Here is a 17250-nt window from a genome sequence, read left to right on the forward strand (position 1 = left end):
TCAGCCAGTCTACACCGTTCCACCGAAACGCAATAACTGCTGCACAGTAGAAATAGATGTGTGGTATAGTCCGCTCTGAATATAGAAATAAATCGCGTCGCCATAGCAAATTGTATGACTATATTTGCTCACAACAACTTCAGAGCGGACTAGCTGTTTGCTGCGGACTATACTTTACAAATCGAATCCTAGTTCTACCATTATGCGTGTAAAAGTTTAAAAATCTTGTAAAATATATTGAATCTATAAACCGTTAGTAATATAACGATTTACTTTAAAATAGATTGCTAGAATTAAAAAAGGCCGATGAAATAGCTTCCAATATTTTGACTCTGAGTGTTAATAGGAATTTGGAGTGGATAATTATTTTCTTTCTTTTCGAAAAACAAATCTAAAAACATCGTAAATTAAATTATAAGTACTTCCCATGTTAGGTATAAGTATTTATTAGAACTTATATAAATAGAAATCCTTACCCAGACCCAAAATAAGTACCAAAATCCGTCATTTAAACATTACTTTACCGAACATCAAACCAGGAACCAGCAGATCGTTAAACTGACCAAAATATGAAGGTAACAAATATTGGTCCAAAAAGTTATAATCAAAGGTCTCCAAAATTGTACCAGACGAGTGGTCACGTGGGCCATATAACAGGAGTGAGGGGTTGCATCTCGGGGTGAGGGGTGTGCTGTCACGAGGTGATGGGAGGGGGTTGAAATGCGAAGAAGTATGGAAAGGGCTTTTTAATTATACAAACAATCTGAAACATGGAGTTTTTTTTATAATATAGGAGTAGCAGACGAGCTGTTATGTGGCTATTACAGCCCATGGATATCTGTAATCAACCCCAGATAATATTAGATTCCTACTTAGGTAGATCACGTGCCGCTACGCTACCCCTGAGTACTAAGCTGGAATGTCCAGGAAAAGTATGTCTCTCTTACACCCTTCAACCCAGCAGCGCTTAACACTGCTGTTATTAGGCAGAAATAGGTGTGGCGGTGGTGCGGCCGAAGTGAACCACAGATTCTACCACCTTTAAACCTAAACGCTTTCTACACTCACAACCCCACACTAGGATTCCGTGTGTCGTGGGTGCCATGGACACACACATAGACAAATACACCAAACACCCAGACCCAGAAACAGAAATCTAAATTCATTATTTAGATATCCGTCTGGCCGGATATCGAACCCGGGAGCCTCTGCGCGTCAGTTCGGTATGGTGCCGCTCCGCCACACGGGTCGTCGGGTTAAACCTTTTAACAGATAATAAAAATCTCTCCATACTTTCTTATCAGTGCCTTGAGCCGCCTTCGTATCATCCCATCCATATTTTACACAAACCAGTAAATATAATAAAAGCTACTCAGACTCTCCCTCTTATAACGTATGTGGGTATTCCGAATACATGTATATAACTATATACATATAAACAAAATGTCAGTCTGTCTGTGATACAAAAATTGTTTAGGTAGGTGATATTTTTAATTACACGCCATGTAATTACGTCTAAGTAAGTATATTCATAATCATAGTTTTTCATAGTTTTCATAGTTTTTTGTAACAATTTGCAATTGGCCGATCAGTGGATTATAGCCTAAACCCCTCACTCGTCCCCAACAGTGGGACAGTAATGGGTTGATGACGACATGTTTTTTATGTTTTTATTAATAACAAAACTAAAACCAGCTCGTGAAAAGCTACCAAAAATAAAATTAAAAATGGTTTCAAAAACAAGATTTTTAGTAATTAGGTAATGACATATTTTTTCATGTGAAAACACAAAAAATGGTTTCAAATACATAGGTATATCTTAGTGCTTAAAAATAATTATTCCAACATCTTGATTGTCGGCCTTATTGGATTAATAACTTCACTAAGGTATATGATCTGGCATTGTCATCGAACTAAACCTGTTTGCAAAATTTGAGATTAAGTTGGAATTAACTGGTTTAAAATTCTATTAAAAGATTCTATTCAATTCAATTTTCAAGATAGCAGTGGTTAAGAAACTCGGCCTCTCGATCGAGGGATCCGAGGTCCAAATCCCAGGCACGCACCTCTGATTTGTCAAAGTTATGTGCGTATTAGAAATTAATTATCACTTGCTAAACGGTGAAGGAAAACATGGTGAGGAAACCAGCATATCTGAGAGATTTATATGAAAAAAATCTCAAAGGTAAGTCTACCAATACGCAGTTGGCCAGCGCGGTGGACTATGGCCTAATCCTTCTCATTATGAGAGAAGACCCGTGCCCAGCAGTGGAACAGTAATGGGTTGTTGTTGATGATGATGATTCAATTCAATTCAGTTTAAGATAAATATTTATGTAAGTCATGTTTTACTACTAATCTATGTGTTTTACATACAAAAGTTCCACATTTTTAAATTTCTTCATGTTAGACATTGGCAAATGTAAGTCTTTGGTGAACAAATTTTAGTTTGAATAAATAATAACAGGCGTTAAAGGTACACAGATAGAAAGCTAGTCGCAGGCAGTTATTTGCCGTCCCTGTAGTTCCGGGACTAGAATAGGGCTACGGTATCCCCTGCCTGTCGTAGGAGGCGACTAAAAGGGGGCTTCCGGGGTTGCGGGCGGCAACAGTGGGAGCTCGAACCGTCCAGCTAGCGACCCCGGGAAGGACGGCGGTATGTGTGGTCGCATACCTTCGTAAACACTACATGGTGTGGGAGGAGCGAAAACTGCTCCCCCAGGGTAGAGCCCGATCGGGGCATCGCGCTTGGAGGGCTCCGGTTGTGTTCCGTCGGAGATCCCGGAGTTCTCCAACAAGCGTTGAGGACGGCCACCGGGGGGGTTTTAGTGCGGTAAAAATCCCACATAACCCGGCGTCGCTCCCACGTCGTCGGGTACCTTTTGAAGGTTTCCCCTCGAGAAAAAAATAAAAAAAAAGAAAGAAAAAAAAAGGCAGTTATTTGCCTAAGATTTAAATTTATTAATTTCCCAAAACGAACTCCGTATTTAGCGAAGACATTCACACACGAATCTCCTTTTTTACCTACTGCACTTTTTTACAATTTTTACACTCCCCATTCACATTGACCCTCGAATAGTAACAATAGATTATCCAATTTTTCTACTCATTACGGTATTTAGGTTATTTACAATAGGCATTGCAACAAAGATGAACAAAACGTATCAACAACAAACAGTAGGTGGTGGAGTATGAAGTAAACATTGATTCTCGAGCTGTTTTTGTAAAGTAAACCGTATTTGATTGTAGTAAAGTCTAGTTTCAGAGTGGAGCGACAACAAAAGGCTTTGAAACTTAATGAGACGTGTTAGCTACCTCGGGTTGGACGTGTGTTTTAGTGTCAGCGGTGAACGAATAGCGAGTTAAAAACAATGTCGGTGCATATCTATAAAAATCGGTACCTATATATAAATCGGCACCTATAAAAAATGTTTACACAAAAACGTCAAGATTGCTTTTATCGCGATTTTATTTAATTGTTTTTTGTTTTGTTTTGTTTTTATTGTACCCGACAAGAAAATATAATTGTTTCGAAAAAAATCAATAATGGTTATGGTTGATTGTGACAACTAGTATTTAAATATGTTTAAAAAAACTTCAATTCATTACTATGTCAATGCTTGGACTAAGTTCCCTCCTATAATGTATAGAGTTTGACAAGTGCAAATTGTTACTTATCCCAGAAATAGTTTAGATATATACAAGTCCTCAAACGTCCCTTAGGCGTGTAGGCTTCCTCCCATATACCTTCACCGTTAAACCAAGTGATAATTCATATCTAATATTTAAAAATTAGAGGATATTATTTAAAAAATTAGGGGTTCGCTTGTCATTTCACCCAAGATCTAATCAAAATCGGTTCGTCCGTTTATGAGCTACAATGCCGCCGACAAACACAATAAACATGTTATTTAACGTATAAAGTTGTTTTAATAATAATAATAATAATTTAATTGTTTATTTTAAGTAACAAAGACTTATTTTTAATTACAATTAAAATTTTTAGTTACATTACAATTTTATATGTAGAAAACTGCAATGAGAAATAAATCTACAGTCTACTCTATTGCTTATCATCTTCAGGATGCTGTTTTAACATCCCTCTTTATGCTTCTGGAAAAAACGTAATAATAATTACTAATTGATAACACTCGCTTCTCGCGTATAGTCGACAGTGTGACAAATATAAAGCACACCGCACACTGGAGACGGATCGCCTTCTCACATTCTGATCTACACGATTTTAGTTGCTTTAGACTGCTGCATTCAGCTTTGTACTCTTGTATCGTGTGTAGACTATCAACAAATAGACGTGTAAGGCTTTAAGGGTACATAATAAGGGTGTTTGACAAATTTATCTTACTAAAATGTGTCTTTATTTAAACGGAACTAAAGTAGCCGAGTAAAGAAAAAGAAAAAACGCAGTAAGTTATTTAGAAATTAAAAAGTCAATCAAAAAGAAATTAGCCTAAAATCAAATCGAAATCAGCCCAAAATAAACTCTGTAAGTAGATTTTAGTTACAATATAATTAAAAAAGACAATAGATTTGGTGAACTATTATCATTTCAATTTTAAATGTTCACGGTAGTTAGAAAATATCTACGAAAAGAAAAAATAACAATTTTTTGTCGGGGTCGAGCATTTTTTTTTTACAATATAGGAGTAGCAGACGAGCATGCAGTCCACCTGATGATAAGTGGCTACTGCCACCCATAGGTACCTATCTGTAATCAACCTCAGATAAGATTAAACTTCTACCTGAAGTCGCCCACAAATGCGCCGCTACCTCTGAGGACTAAGCTGGAATGCCTCGGATATGTATGTCTCCCTTACCACACCCTTCAAACCAGAACACAGCAGCGCTTAACACTGCTGTCATAAGGCAGAAATAGGTGTGCAGTGGTGCCGCCGGAATCGAACCACAGACGGTTCTACCTCCTAATCTACTTGTCTACGATCACTTAGAAATAGCTGGACTGATAGACTTCAATTGAAGGTGGTAGAACCCTTTGTGGTTCGACTCCGGCGGCACCACCGCTACACCTATTTCTACCTAACAATAGCGGTGCTAGGTGCTATGTCCATGGGCGGCAGTAGCCACTTGCCATCAGGTGGACTGCATGCTCGTCTGCTATTCCTATATTATATAAAAAATCACTCAAGGCATAACTTGTCATATTGAACTGATTAGATAAAATAATGGCCGTTAAAATGACACCGCGAATTGATAAAATACACCTTATAAAACTTTATAAAGAACTCTTGAACATAAGTTTCTTCATGTCATCCTACACCATCAAAAAACGTTTTTTATAAGATTGAATATTTACATGACTGTCCACTTGATGGTAAGTGATCACTGCCCATGGACATCTGTAACCAACTCCATATAGATCAGGTTCTACTGGTAACCGATCACATTATTATACTTTGCTACGCATAAGGACGAATATGGTCATATAATTTGGAATATGTAAAATTGTAAATTATTTATACGTAAATAAAAACAAAAAAAATACCTTTATGTGTGTACGTTAAACTGTTTTTAGCCATAATTTATAACACTTACATTTTTATTATATTCACTCTCCATCTACCCAAGAAACGTTTAAAAAACGGACAGCATAATTTTCGGTATAGTAACTCTATCTATTGGCCACCCCACACAACTAAATGGTTAGCGACATCTAGCGCTGCCAAAGTGAAACTTAATATATCCAAAAATCACCATAGATGGCGCTGATATATGAAAACCATCTATTGGACAAAGAATGAACTTAGACGATACAGAAATTAATTTGTAAAGGTACGAATAGATGGCGTTATTATGTTATAAAAGTAAAATTTTTATATGAAAAAAAAATTGCTATTTTAATTTATCTATTTTTTTTATTGCACAAATACTTATTGATTACATATTTAAATAAAACAAACGTATTGGTATTTATAAACAAAATCTGTATTAAAATTTTATGGCATCAATGAATATTTACAATATAGTATTCGAATAATAATATTATCTTTGCTTTTATTTGACTTTGACAAAAAAAACAACTTCCCGACGACTATTATTATTGTTCCCTGTATAATTTTCAAATATGGACGGTTACGATTCTTTATTTTAATATTTAATATTTTCTTTCTGTGGACAATTCGGTAAGAATCACACGTAATCATAAAATATTACATTTTGATGTTATTAGATATTTCTACATTTTACAATTTGACATTGTTAAGGTAGGTATAGTCCGCGTAAAACTGCTAGTCCGGTCTGAATATAGAAATGAATCGAGTCGCCATAGCAAATAGTATGACTACACAAATGTATGCAAATTGTATGAAGGTGGCTAGATCTTTAATGGGTAACTGTATTCGCTACTACAATAAAATACCCGACCACATTTTTAATCTCACAGAAAAAAAGTTCAAACATGTCGTTAAACAAACGCTATGTAAAGAAGCGTACTATAAACTAAGTGATTATTTGACTGACAAAACGGTGTGGTCTGAAGTTCCAGCTCCACATGTACCATTAGGTTAAATTTGACATTGTAAAAGTGTTTTTTTAAAGATGTGTTATATGGAGTTTCTTTCGCCGCTTCTTCTCCATAACGAAACACCTTGTGAAGTGGTGGTAGTTTATTGATATTCAAAAAGTGTTCTGTAAAGAACCTATTTTGAATTAAAATAAATAATATAAAAAAAAAACTGATTGTCACTTGCTCGCAAAAAATTTAGAGCGGACTAGTAGTTTGGCGCGGACTATATACACAAACTTTTCTTGTAACATTGTTGCAATAAATAAATTCTATTTCATAAAATAAAATAAATAAAAAATATCAATTTTCCCCCGCACTACTAATCCGGAACATCACTATCACAATTCTACTCTACCCTCTTTATTAGATATATTAATATCAAGATTGGTCGGCGTCCAATCACTTTCAACTATTCTTTTTTCTATAATTCTTTTGTAGACGAGAGCTGACAATCTTGCTGTCCTTGTCTTTTCTTTGGAATCAAAATCAACTTCGTATAAACCAAAACGTTCACTGAAAGAAAAAACTGCATTTTATAAAGGTGAAGGTAGCGTAACTCTTGAAAAGAAAGGCATAGATGTATTTATTAAAACACTAGCTGACCCGGCAAACGTTGTGTTGCCATATAAATAAAAATGTTAAGGGTGAACAACCCTTATCATTTAGGGGTATGAAAAATAGATAGTAGCCGATTCTCAGACCTACTGAATATGCATATAAAATTTGGTGAAAATCGGTAAAGCCATTTCGGAGGAGTACGGTAACTAACATTGTGACACGAGAATGTTATATATAAGATATAGGTGGTAGAACCCTGTGTGGTTCGACTCCGGCGGCAGCACCGCTACACTTATTTCTGTTCCGGTTTGAGAGGTGTGGTAAGGGAGACAGGCTTTCCGAGGCGTTCCATCTTAGTCCCCAGGAGTAGCGGCGCATCTGTGGCCGATCTCAAGTAGGACACTAATCTTATCTGGGGTTTATTACGGATGTTCATGGGCGACTGTAATATACTTACCATCAGGTGTACTGTATACCCATTTGCTATTCTTACATAATATAAAAAAAAAACAGGTAAAGTTTTTTAACTTACTACTGAGTTAGTAAAAACTAAATTTAGTATTTTTAAACTAAGTTTTATGTAAGTACTATGTAAGTATACAAAATTAAATTTAGTTTTTTTAACTTACCACTAAGTTAGTACTAAAAAATAATTTAGTATTTTTTAACTAACCACCACATAGAATTATATAAAACTAATATTAGTTTTTTTTAACTAACCACTAGATAAGTAAAAAAAACTAAAACTAGTTCTTTTTTAACTAAGCGCAGACTCATTTACTTCGCTATTTTCGCTATTTTCAAAGAACGGTGACTATTTCCATATATTTACCTAACACCAGCATTCCACTCAACATTGTCCATGAGACTCCAGGCAGTATATCCGATAACCTCAGTACCGTCCTCTATAGCGAACAACAATGCTTTGAGGTACCCTCGTAGGTTTTCCACTCTGCTGTTGTCCCATAGAGCTGAAAAAATACAATAAATGCAGTTATTTTTAAGGCTAGGCGATCATGCCCGGGGAGTGGCCGTGCTCCAATAGTCTCAATTCGGAACTTGTATATGTCAAGATGTTGAGAAAACTTCGATAGCGTGATTCAGAATACTCGTGGCGCCATCTTTTGACGAGCAGCGGAAAGTCGCCACGTATATATTACTACCTATAATTATTTTAAAAAAATGGTCCAAGTATGTAAAACCTACATTTTTATTGTTAATCAAACTAAAAAGCAATCATTGTTGCAATCTAGTAAATTTGCCATCAATTTTCTCTAAGGCGCTCGTACAACGTCTCGAAAATCGTTAATCCTGATGATGAAGCCTACTCAAATGTCTATATTTAATGTCTACTTTATAATATATACCCCTATAACTATTTTTGAGTAGTCAGATTTTTATTATAATTAATTTAATTTTATAGTCATAGTTACCTTGTGAAGTGGACCATCCATGTTCAGTTATAAACACTTTGGGGTAGTCATAATGCTTGTTGATGTACAAACACAACTTGTAGAGGCCGTATGGAGCGCTCTGTGGAAGACATCACGTTATTAGTACCTTAACCTTAACATTCGAACCCCATACCCTCAGAATGGAGGCAGAAGTTTGTTTCACTAATCTATCACTAATTTTGTAGATGGTAAAACTCTTTGTGGTTCGACTCCGGTGGCACCGCTACATCTATTTCTGACTTCTAACAGCAGTGTTAGGCGCTGCTGTGTTCTGGTTTGACGGGTGTGGTAAGGGAGACATACTTTCCGAGGCGTTCCAGCTTAGTCCTCAGGGGTACGAACGCATCTGTGGCCGACTTCAAATAGCAATCTAATCTTATCTGGGGTTGATTAGAGATGTCCATGGGCGGCGGTAGTCACTTACCATCATAGACTGCTCTTTTGCTCAAACACTGTAAAAAAATCTAAAAATAATAGTAAATATAAATGTGACGGCGGTGCCATAAAACTATAAAGGGCTTACCCTCAACCAGGGCGACTTAGCTTGCATCCAGTCCTTCCTATAGGACAGTTCCACACCCACGTCATCATTGAACGAAGGTACTATGTACTGGGCCTTCGAAGGTTTCACTAGATTCGTGGTATAGTGGTTGATGCCGATAAAATCTGCTGAACCTGTAATATAAACAATAAAATAAAAAATATAGTTAAAAACTAAAAACCACGCTAAAATCGCACAAGGAAAATCCTTAATCCTGATTCCGGACGATCCTGATGAGGTGAATGGGATAAAATTATTAAAATATGTATTGTTATCGGTTCTTGATAAGTGTTCAAAATTTTAAATTAATTGGACCGTTCAAAGTGGGTATCGAGTTCAAAGATTCCGTTAAACCTGCATAATTGGGGGATTAATAAAAAATATATATATCAAAGGTATGTGAAGTCTACCAATACGCACTTGGCCAGCGCGGTGGACTATGGCCTAATCCTTCTTATTCTGAGAGGAGACCAGTGCCCAGCAGTGGGACAATAATGGGTTGATGATTGAATTAATTGTATAATTTTATAATCCATTGATGATATTTGCATAACATTATTATTATTATTATTGCTGTACTTGTTATATATTGGCCTTAATCACCATAGTTAGATATTCGCCTTAAACAAAATTACTAGAAAGACATCCGACCCTGCACCGCCGCCGTGCCGTGGGAACGCTGACTCCGCACCACCGCTCCGTTTCCACTGTATAGTCCCGAACGTGGGAATTCACTCTGGGCGCTAACATTGCCCCAGCAAGTCACTTAGGATAGTTAGTTTTAATTTAGGTTAGATTTAATCCAAAACATGTAATATTTTGTTTTGATTACATACGTATATATAAGTAATTCGGTCTTTCTGTATCCTGGCTGCTGCATCCCGACGCATTATATAACTTACTGACGTTTGTGGATGACATTTAAAGTAAATTAATGCATTACTGTAATTCAATTAATTAACATTATCTGCTCGTATTTTTAATCATTAATGTATAATTATACCTGTAATATTAGATTTGAAGCCTATGTATGTATTAAATAAATAAATAAATGATGATAATAAAAAATAAAAATATCTTACCTTTAAGCATTTGTTTTTCTTCACTACTCAAAACAGGTAGCCTAGATCTTTTGAAGCCCTGTTCTCTACTTTTCTTTGCTATTACTTCTTTCACAAGACTAGGAAAGTCGCCCTGCTTCGACCATATCGGGTGTAGGTATAGATCTAACTGCCAACAAACAAAACATGATAATTATTTCAACAAGATTTTTTTATAATATAGTAGTAGCAGACGAGCATGCAGTCCACCTGATGGTAAGTGGCTACTGCCACCCATGTACATCTGTAATCAACCTCAGATAGGGTTAGATATTCCTACCTGAGGTCGGCCACAGATGCGCCGCTACCCCTGAGGACTAAGCTGGAACGTCTCGGAAAAGTCTGTCCCCCTTACCACACCCTTCATACCAGAACACAGCAGCGCCTAACACTGCTGTTGTGAGGTAGAAATAGGTGTGGCGGTGATGCCGCCCGAGTCGAACCACAAAGGGTTCTACCAACTTCAAAAATAATAATAATACTCACAGTAAATTGCTTATAACGATCCGTGGCCTCAACATTCGCTGTTTTATTATTGATAGGGTCCGACCAGTTTAATTCCAGGGCAATTCCAACAGACCCTAAAAGAAAACACCCATAGTAATTTCAATTTCAATGAAAATTCTTCATAAAAATCATCCAAGAAAAACTATAAAAGCAAATAAATAATTCCTACTAGCAACGCCATCTACATTGGCAATATTAAACTTCTAAGTTCATCACGTGACCCTCATGTGACATAACTCATTAATTAAACGCTTCCATAACAGATGGCGTTGAGTACAGATTTATAGCGTCGATTTCAGATATCGGTATTGTAAACATTCACATATTTTTCTCAATCACGCCAAAAAAAGTAAAACTCACCCTTATATTTCTTCTTATACTCCTTCTCATACAATCTATATGCCGCGGCATGCGCTAACAACATGTTCTTGATACACAAATACTCCCCCACTCCGTTGAAAACTACCCCCGGAGCGATTACACCCTCTCCATACGCCATAACACAACTCGAGGGTTGATTAACCGTCACCCAGTACTTCACCCTGTCTGCAAATTTCTCAAAAACCACCCTTGCGTAGTCCTCGAACCAGCCGACGATTAGGGGGTTGGTCCAACCCCCTAAATCCTGTAGCTTTTGGGGTAAATCGAAGTGGTATAACGTGACCATAGGTTGTATGTTGTACTTCAGTAATTCATCTATGAGGTTGTTGTAATATTGCACGCCTTTTTCGTTTATGTTGTGGGAACGACCTGAAAAAAACATTAAAAGCCTTCAGGACTCGTGTAAAATTTATGTCGTCATTACTGCCCCCATGCTCGGCACGAATCTCCTAGAAGAGTGACAAGGTTTTAAACCATAATCTACCGCGCTGGCCAAGAGCGAATTGGTAGACTTCACATATCTTTGAAAACTTTTTTTTAAGATTTGTCAGGTTTGCAGGTTTCCTCACGATGCTTTTGCCAGGTATGCAGGTTTTCCTTTACCGTTTAAGCAAGTAATAATTAATCTCTAATACGCACATAACTTTAATAAATCAGAGGTGCGTGCCTGGGATTTGAACCTCAGACCCCTCGGTCAAGAGGCCGACTTTCTTAACCATTAGGCTATCACTGCGTATTCAAAAAAAAGTTACAAGGTCACAAAAGCATTGCATAAATCTTATGTATAAAATTCTCGTGTCACAATGTTAGTTATCGTACTCCTCCGAAACGTCTTCACCGATTTTCACCAAATTTTATATGCATATTCAGTAGGTCTGAGAATCACCTACTATCTATTTTTCATAACCCTAAGTGATAAGGGTTGTTCACCCTTAACATATTTTTATTTCTATGGCAACACAACTTTTGCCGGGTCAGCTAGTATTTTATAAATAAGTATGAAATAAGGTGAAGTGAGTACAATATTGTATTATTCATTAATATTATTCCAAATGACTTATTTGGATGAGTCAAGCATAATATTTGAACATATGCTGTGTAATAGGTATGACATTCCTTTCAATAGTATTGTTATGCATAAATTACATTCCATAATATACAGGGTGAATTTTTCAAACGGGCCTTCAGGGCCAAATCCGAAACTATAAGGATTAGCGAAAAATGCTGAAAGGAGTTACGAGGCAGATTTTGATAAAAACTAAAACTGCATTTTGATAAAAGCTAATCCTTATAGTTTCGGATATGGCCCTGAAGGCCCGTTTGAAAAATTCGCCCTGTATATATTATTATAATTTACTAGTTTTTGCCCGCGGCTTCGCCCGCGTTTAAAAGAAAATAATGTAACAAATTACTGTAAATAAAACTGTAAATATACATAAAACTGTAAATTCGTACCCCCAACTTTGCTAAAGATCATCAATTGATCAAATGCATAGTTTACGATTCAATCCTTACTAATATTGATTAAAATAATCGATGTTTTAGGTCCAAAAGATCGATTATCCGATTAATCGACCTTAGATCGCCATCCCTAGTTCCCGTGGGAGTTCCGGGATATAAACTATCCTATGTCCTTTCTCGGGTCTCAGACTATCTTTGTACAAAATTTCATTAAAATCGGTTCAGTGGTTTAAGCGTGAAGAAGAGAAACAGACAGACTGACAGAGTTACTTTCGGATTTATAATATTAGTAAGGATATATATTTTATGGAATGGAGTAGCATATGAACATGCAAAGCTCCTGATGGTAAGTGATCACTATAACCCATGATTATCTGTAATCAACTCAAGATTAGAAAAAGAACCTTTTGTGGTTCGATTCCAACGGCACCACCGTCACACCTATTTTCTACCTAATAACAGCAGTGTTAAGCGCTGCTGTGTTCTGGTTTGAAGGGTGTGGTAAGGGAGACATACTTTTCCAAGGCGCATCTGTGGCCGACCTCTAGTAGGAATATTTGATCCTAACTAGGCTTGACTATCCGCGGGTGGCAGTAGCCATTCACCATCATGGGGGACTGCATGATCGTCTGCTACTCCTATATCAAAAGAAAAGTTAAACCACAAAAAGTGCTACCACCTTCAAAATACTTTACTTTAGTTTAAACTAATTTTATTCCAATGAATTAATCATTTTAAAATTATTTTTTTAGTAATTTTTTTCTGCAATGCACATACACCAAAAAACAAACTCATATATAGTCACCAGTGGGCAATATCCTGGTCCAAGCGATAGAAAACCTGTAGTAATCAACACCGAGCTCTCGGAGCATCTCCACATCTCTTTCATAGTTGTGGTAGGAGTCCGCAGCTGTATCCACATCGCTGTTGTCTGCTACCAACTCTGGATTAGAATGGAAGTACCTGTCCCATATGCTCTCGCCTTTACCTGTAAATAATAAAAAAACATGTTAACCTTATAGTTATCGCCAAACTGCTAGTCCACTCTGAAGTTGTTGCGAGCTGGTGTAGTCATACAATTTGCTATGGCGACGCGATTCATTTCTATATTCAGAGCTAGCAACACTTAACACTGGGAGACAGAAATAGTTGTGACAGTTGTACCAGAAAAGATTCTACTATTTAATATACCAGATTTATTTAATGGATTTAAAAATGTAAAAAAGAATTAAAATGAAAGCAGTAATTACTAAAAAACATTACACCTGCTTTAAAATTATCACCTGAAATGGGAATCATCATCATCAACCCATTAATGTCCCACTGCTGGGCACGGGTCTCCTCTCATAATGAGAAGGATTAGGCCATAGTCCACCGCGCTGGCCAAGTAGACTTCACATACCTTTGAGATTTTTTATAAATCTCTCAGGTATGCAGGTTTCCTCACGATGTTTTCCTTCACCGTTTAGCAAGTGATAATTAATTTCTAATACGCACAAAACTTTGAAAAATCAGAGCGTGCCTGGGATTTGAACCTCGGACCCCTCGATCGATAGTCCGAGTTTCTTAACCACTAGGCTATCACTGCCTTGGGGAACTATCACTACCTGAAATGGGAAGTAATGTATCTTTCCTGTCTCTCAAGTGGCTATTGATAGACTTCCCACATCTTTGAAAACTTATTTTTTATAAGATATCTCAGGTATGCAGGTTTTCTTTAGGTGTTAGCAGTTTCGCGTGGACTATATCACACCCTTGTGCCTTTTGGATAACCAAAGTGTGCCAGCTTAGTCCTCAGTGATGTATTTATAGTCAACATCAAGTAGGAAACTAATCATATCATGTCTTACCATCAGCATCCCAAGCCCCTTCCACCTGGTAAGCAGACGACGCAGCACCAAACAGGAAATCCTTCTTAAATGTCCGTACTTTGTTGTCAGACCAGCCCGATACCACTGCTAAACTAAAAAAATATAAATTATTAATTAAAATCTGTTATGAATCTTTGATTAATAATGATTATTTAACAATGAAGTGTAGAAAAATAACTTAAACTAACATCTTAGTTCGAACTTAGTCAAAGAGTAAATTAATTAAAGTAACAATACTTTTATTTATATAGTTACAAATTTGTCTTTTTTAAGGTTCCCAAGGATAAAAACAGGTCCCTATTACTAAGCCCACACTGTTCGTCAGTCTGTCCGTCTCTCACAGGGCTCCCTTTTCTCTTGAACCAATGTAGGTAGATACTTTACAACCCGCATGGCTGAGTTACCATACAATCTGATATGCAAAGGGTTCCGGGTTTAATCCCTGATCAGACAGATATCTGAATGATTCATTTAGATATCTGCTCTGGGTCTGGGTGTTTGTGTATCCATCTTAGTGTGTGTCCATGGCACCCACGATACATGAAAATCCTAGTGTGGGGCTGTGAGTGTAGAAAAGTTTATTTATTATTATCATTCAATTGAACTTTTTACAGTGTATGTTAATATGAGCACTAACACCACGTCTGTATCCAAGTCCATTTAGAACAGGTTCCATTGCCACTCACTCCCAAGCACTTGCCTCATGTGTTTATAAGCTAATCCATCTAGCACCGGCATAAGAATTATTTTTAAATAAACACAAAAAATATCGATTCCAAATTCAAAGTTTACTGCATCAGTTAATTAATCGATATTATGTTAACAAAATTAAATAATAACAGTATTTACCTTATAAAAAGAGGAAATAAAAATATTAACTCCATTATCACAGGAAGTTCGAGGCACGAATGTTATCTTACTACTAAGCTAAGCTAAGGTTACGTGTTACATTTAACGATAGGACACTATTAATTAATATTTAAAACTATATCATGCCGGCGGATTCTGTCGCGAAAAATAAAAATATATCAGTTTACTTAACTACAAAAAGCTACAGATTTCGACGTAAAAAATCCACTTTTCGCGCCGTAAAATACAATTTTTTAACATAAATCACATTTACACAAATTTACTGCGTGTTTATTCACGTACTTACAAAAATATAAGGAAAACAAACAAATGAACAAACTGCTATTTTCAATATGCGTTTATTGACATTATTATCTGTACATAATTATCAGGTATATCGCGACTTCGCTGGCACAGGTAACCAGTTTTGAACAGCCGTATATTTAGCATTTATCGAGTAGGTATTTACTTTTACTGATAAAAACACCTGTTTCATATTGTTTTATTTACAAATTACGATTGACATGACTTTGACAGTGACACAGAAATGTCACAATGGCAATAACAGGTAACAAATATTGACAGGTCTGACTACAGACTACATATAGAGATCATCAATGCTTTAATAGATGGCGTTGTAAACAAGTAAACTCTGTAATAGAATCTACGAACAAGGATTGCAATCTTTAAAAACGTGCATTAGGGAAAATAATTATAAAAGAAAACATTGATACGTGAAAGTCTTGAGACACACACAGGACAAGCTTAGCTTAGAAGGCAATATAACGAACTAAGGCCTATCTCTTTCATTATGAGAGCAAATCTGTGCCCAGCAGTGGAACAATAATGGGTTGAAGAGGATAGAAAAGAATTAATACATTGTATTCGAGGTCAAAGTTTAAACAACGTGCTTCGGATTACCTTATCAGATAACGTGATAAATTGTGACAGAATATTATCAGCTGTTGCATAAGATATCTAATAGGTCTAATATCTTAACTAGCAACTTGGAACTTTATCATTTTATCTCATTTATCTCGACCCCACAATATCGAGGATAAGTGGATGACATTGATAAATAAATTTGCAAATAAAATAATAACCCAAATAATTTTATTTTCTATGTAAAATTTCATAAAATATCGGAAACAATAAATATATTTTTTTCGTGGGGAAACCCTTCATGGGTTCCTCTCAGCTGCGGGACTTGCGGCACTAGCGGCACCGCGCGCGCCACCTCGAGGCTTAATGGTGTTTTTGACGTAGGACACCTCCGTGTCCTACGCCAATGCCTCCATTATGGAAAGAACCACAAGTACCTAAAAAGATAGCGCTGCCGCCCGATACGGGACAGACGCAGCGTATCCCAACCGCCACTGGAGCGCTTTAGCTTCACTCGCTGCTGGATTGCAACGGGCTACTGAGCCACCCCCTCCCTCCCCCCGCCCCACCACGACAAGGCGCACTCCAACTTGAGGGGGGGGGGGGGGAGTTATTATAACCAAAACTAACCTAACAACTAATTTCATATAGAATAAATGACCTGTAGCAGCCGACCACAGATGCGTTGCCAATCAGAAGTCTAGGATGGTCTCCTGATATGTGGATCAGCCGGCATCCAGAAAATTCTACCGAAGTGCAAGACTTGTTTGACGCTAGAAGTATGTAGGTGTAGCGCTGAAACATCCCGTCAGCGCTACACCTACATACAGCCGTCCTTCCCGGGGTCGCTGACGGATGGTTCGAGCTCCCACTCTTGCCACCCGCAACTCCGGAAGCCCCCTTTTAGTTGCCTCTTACGACAGACAGGAGATACCGTAGTCCTCTTCTACTCCCGAAACTCCAGGGAAATTTATAGAAACCCTATTGTATATGCAATTGGTTACCGATATCCATGAGCGGCAGTGAGCACTTACCATCAGGTGGACTGAATGCTCGTTTGCTACTTCAACCTTATAAAGAGGAGAATGAAAAAATACTTTCACAT

The 17250-nt window shown here is 37.0% G+C and overlaps 1 protein-coding gene across 2 annotated transcripts; it reads right to left on the bottom strand.

The window, feature by feature from the left end:
• Window positions 1–5939: 5939 nt before the first annotated feature.
• Window positions 5940–15788, bottom strand: LOC140745902 (myrosinase 1). Of its 2 annotated transcripts, none has more exons than XM_073077867.1 (10): window positions 15571–15788; window positions 14394–14506; window positions 13349–13531; window positions 11062–11451; window positions 10681–10775; window positions 10177–10324; window positions 9077–9228; window positions 8533–8632; window positions 7932–8070; window positions 5940–7054 (listed from the first exon to the last, which is right to left on the bottom strand). In XM_073077867.1, the coding sequence occupies exons 3-10, from the start codon at window positions 13413–13415 to the stop codon at window positions 6880–6882; spliced, it is 1266 nt and encodes a 421-aa protein (XP_072933968.1). In that variant the 5' UTR covers window positions 13416–13531; window positions 14394–14506; window positions 15571–15788; the 3' UTR covers window positions 5940–6879. The 2 variants fall into 2 exon arrangements, with proteins under 2 accessions (XP_072933968.1, XP_072933960.1); XM_073077859.1 differs by having other exon boundaries at window positions 15264–15788.
• Window positions 15789–17250: the final 1462 nt, after the last annotated feature.

Source organism: Epargyreus clarus, unplaced genomic scaffold, assembly GCF_041222505.1.
Source record: "Epargyreus clarus isolate Ecla_fem2 unplaced genomic scaffold, WU_Ecla_fem_2.2 ptg000002l, whole genome shotgun sequence".
Lineage (NCBI taxonomy): Eukaryota > Metazoa > Arthropoda > Insecta > Lepidoptera > Hesperiidae > Epargyreus > Epargyreus clarus.

Bases quoted from the DNA above. Each gene is read 5' to 3' on its own strand.
- LOC140745902 (XM_073077859.1), bottom strand. From the start codon at position 15,298: ATGGAGTTAATATTTTTATTTCCTCTTTTTATAAG. The intron at 13,532-14,393 runs GTAAGACATGAT...TATTATTTACAG, and splicing joins AGGGGCTTGGGATGCTGATG to GTAAAGGCGAGAGCATATGG. The intron at 10,776-11,061 runs GTGAGTTTTACT...GTTTTCTTTTAG, and splicing joins GTATAAGAAGAAATATAAGG to GGTCTGTTGGAATTGCCCTG.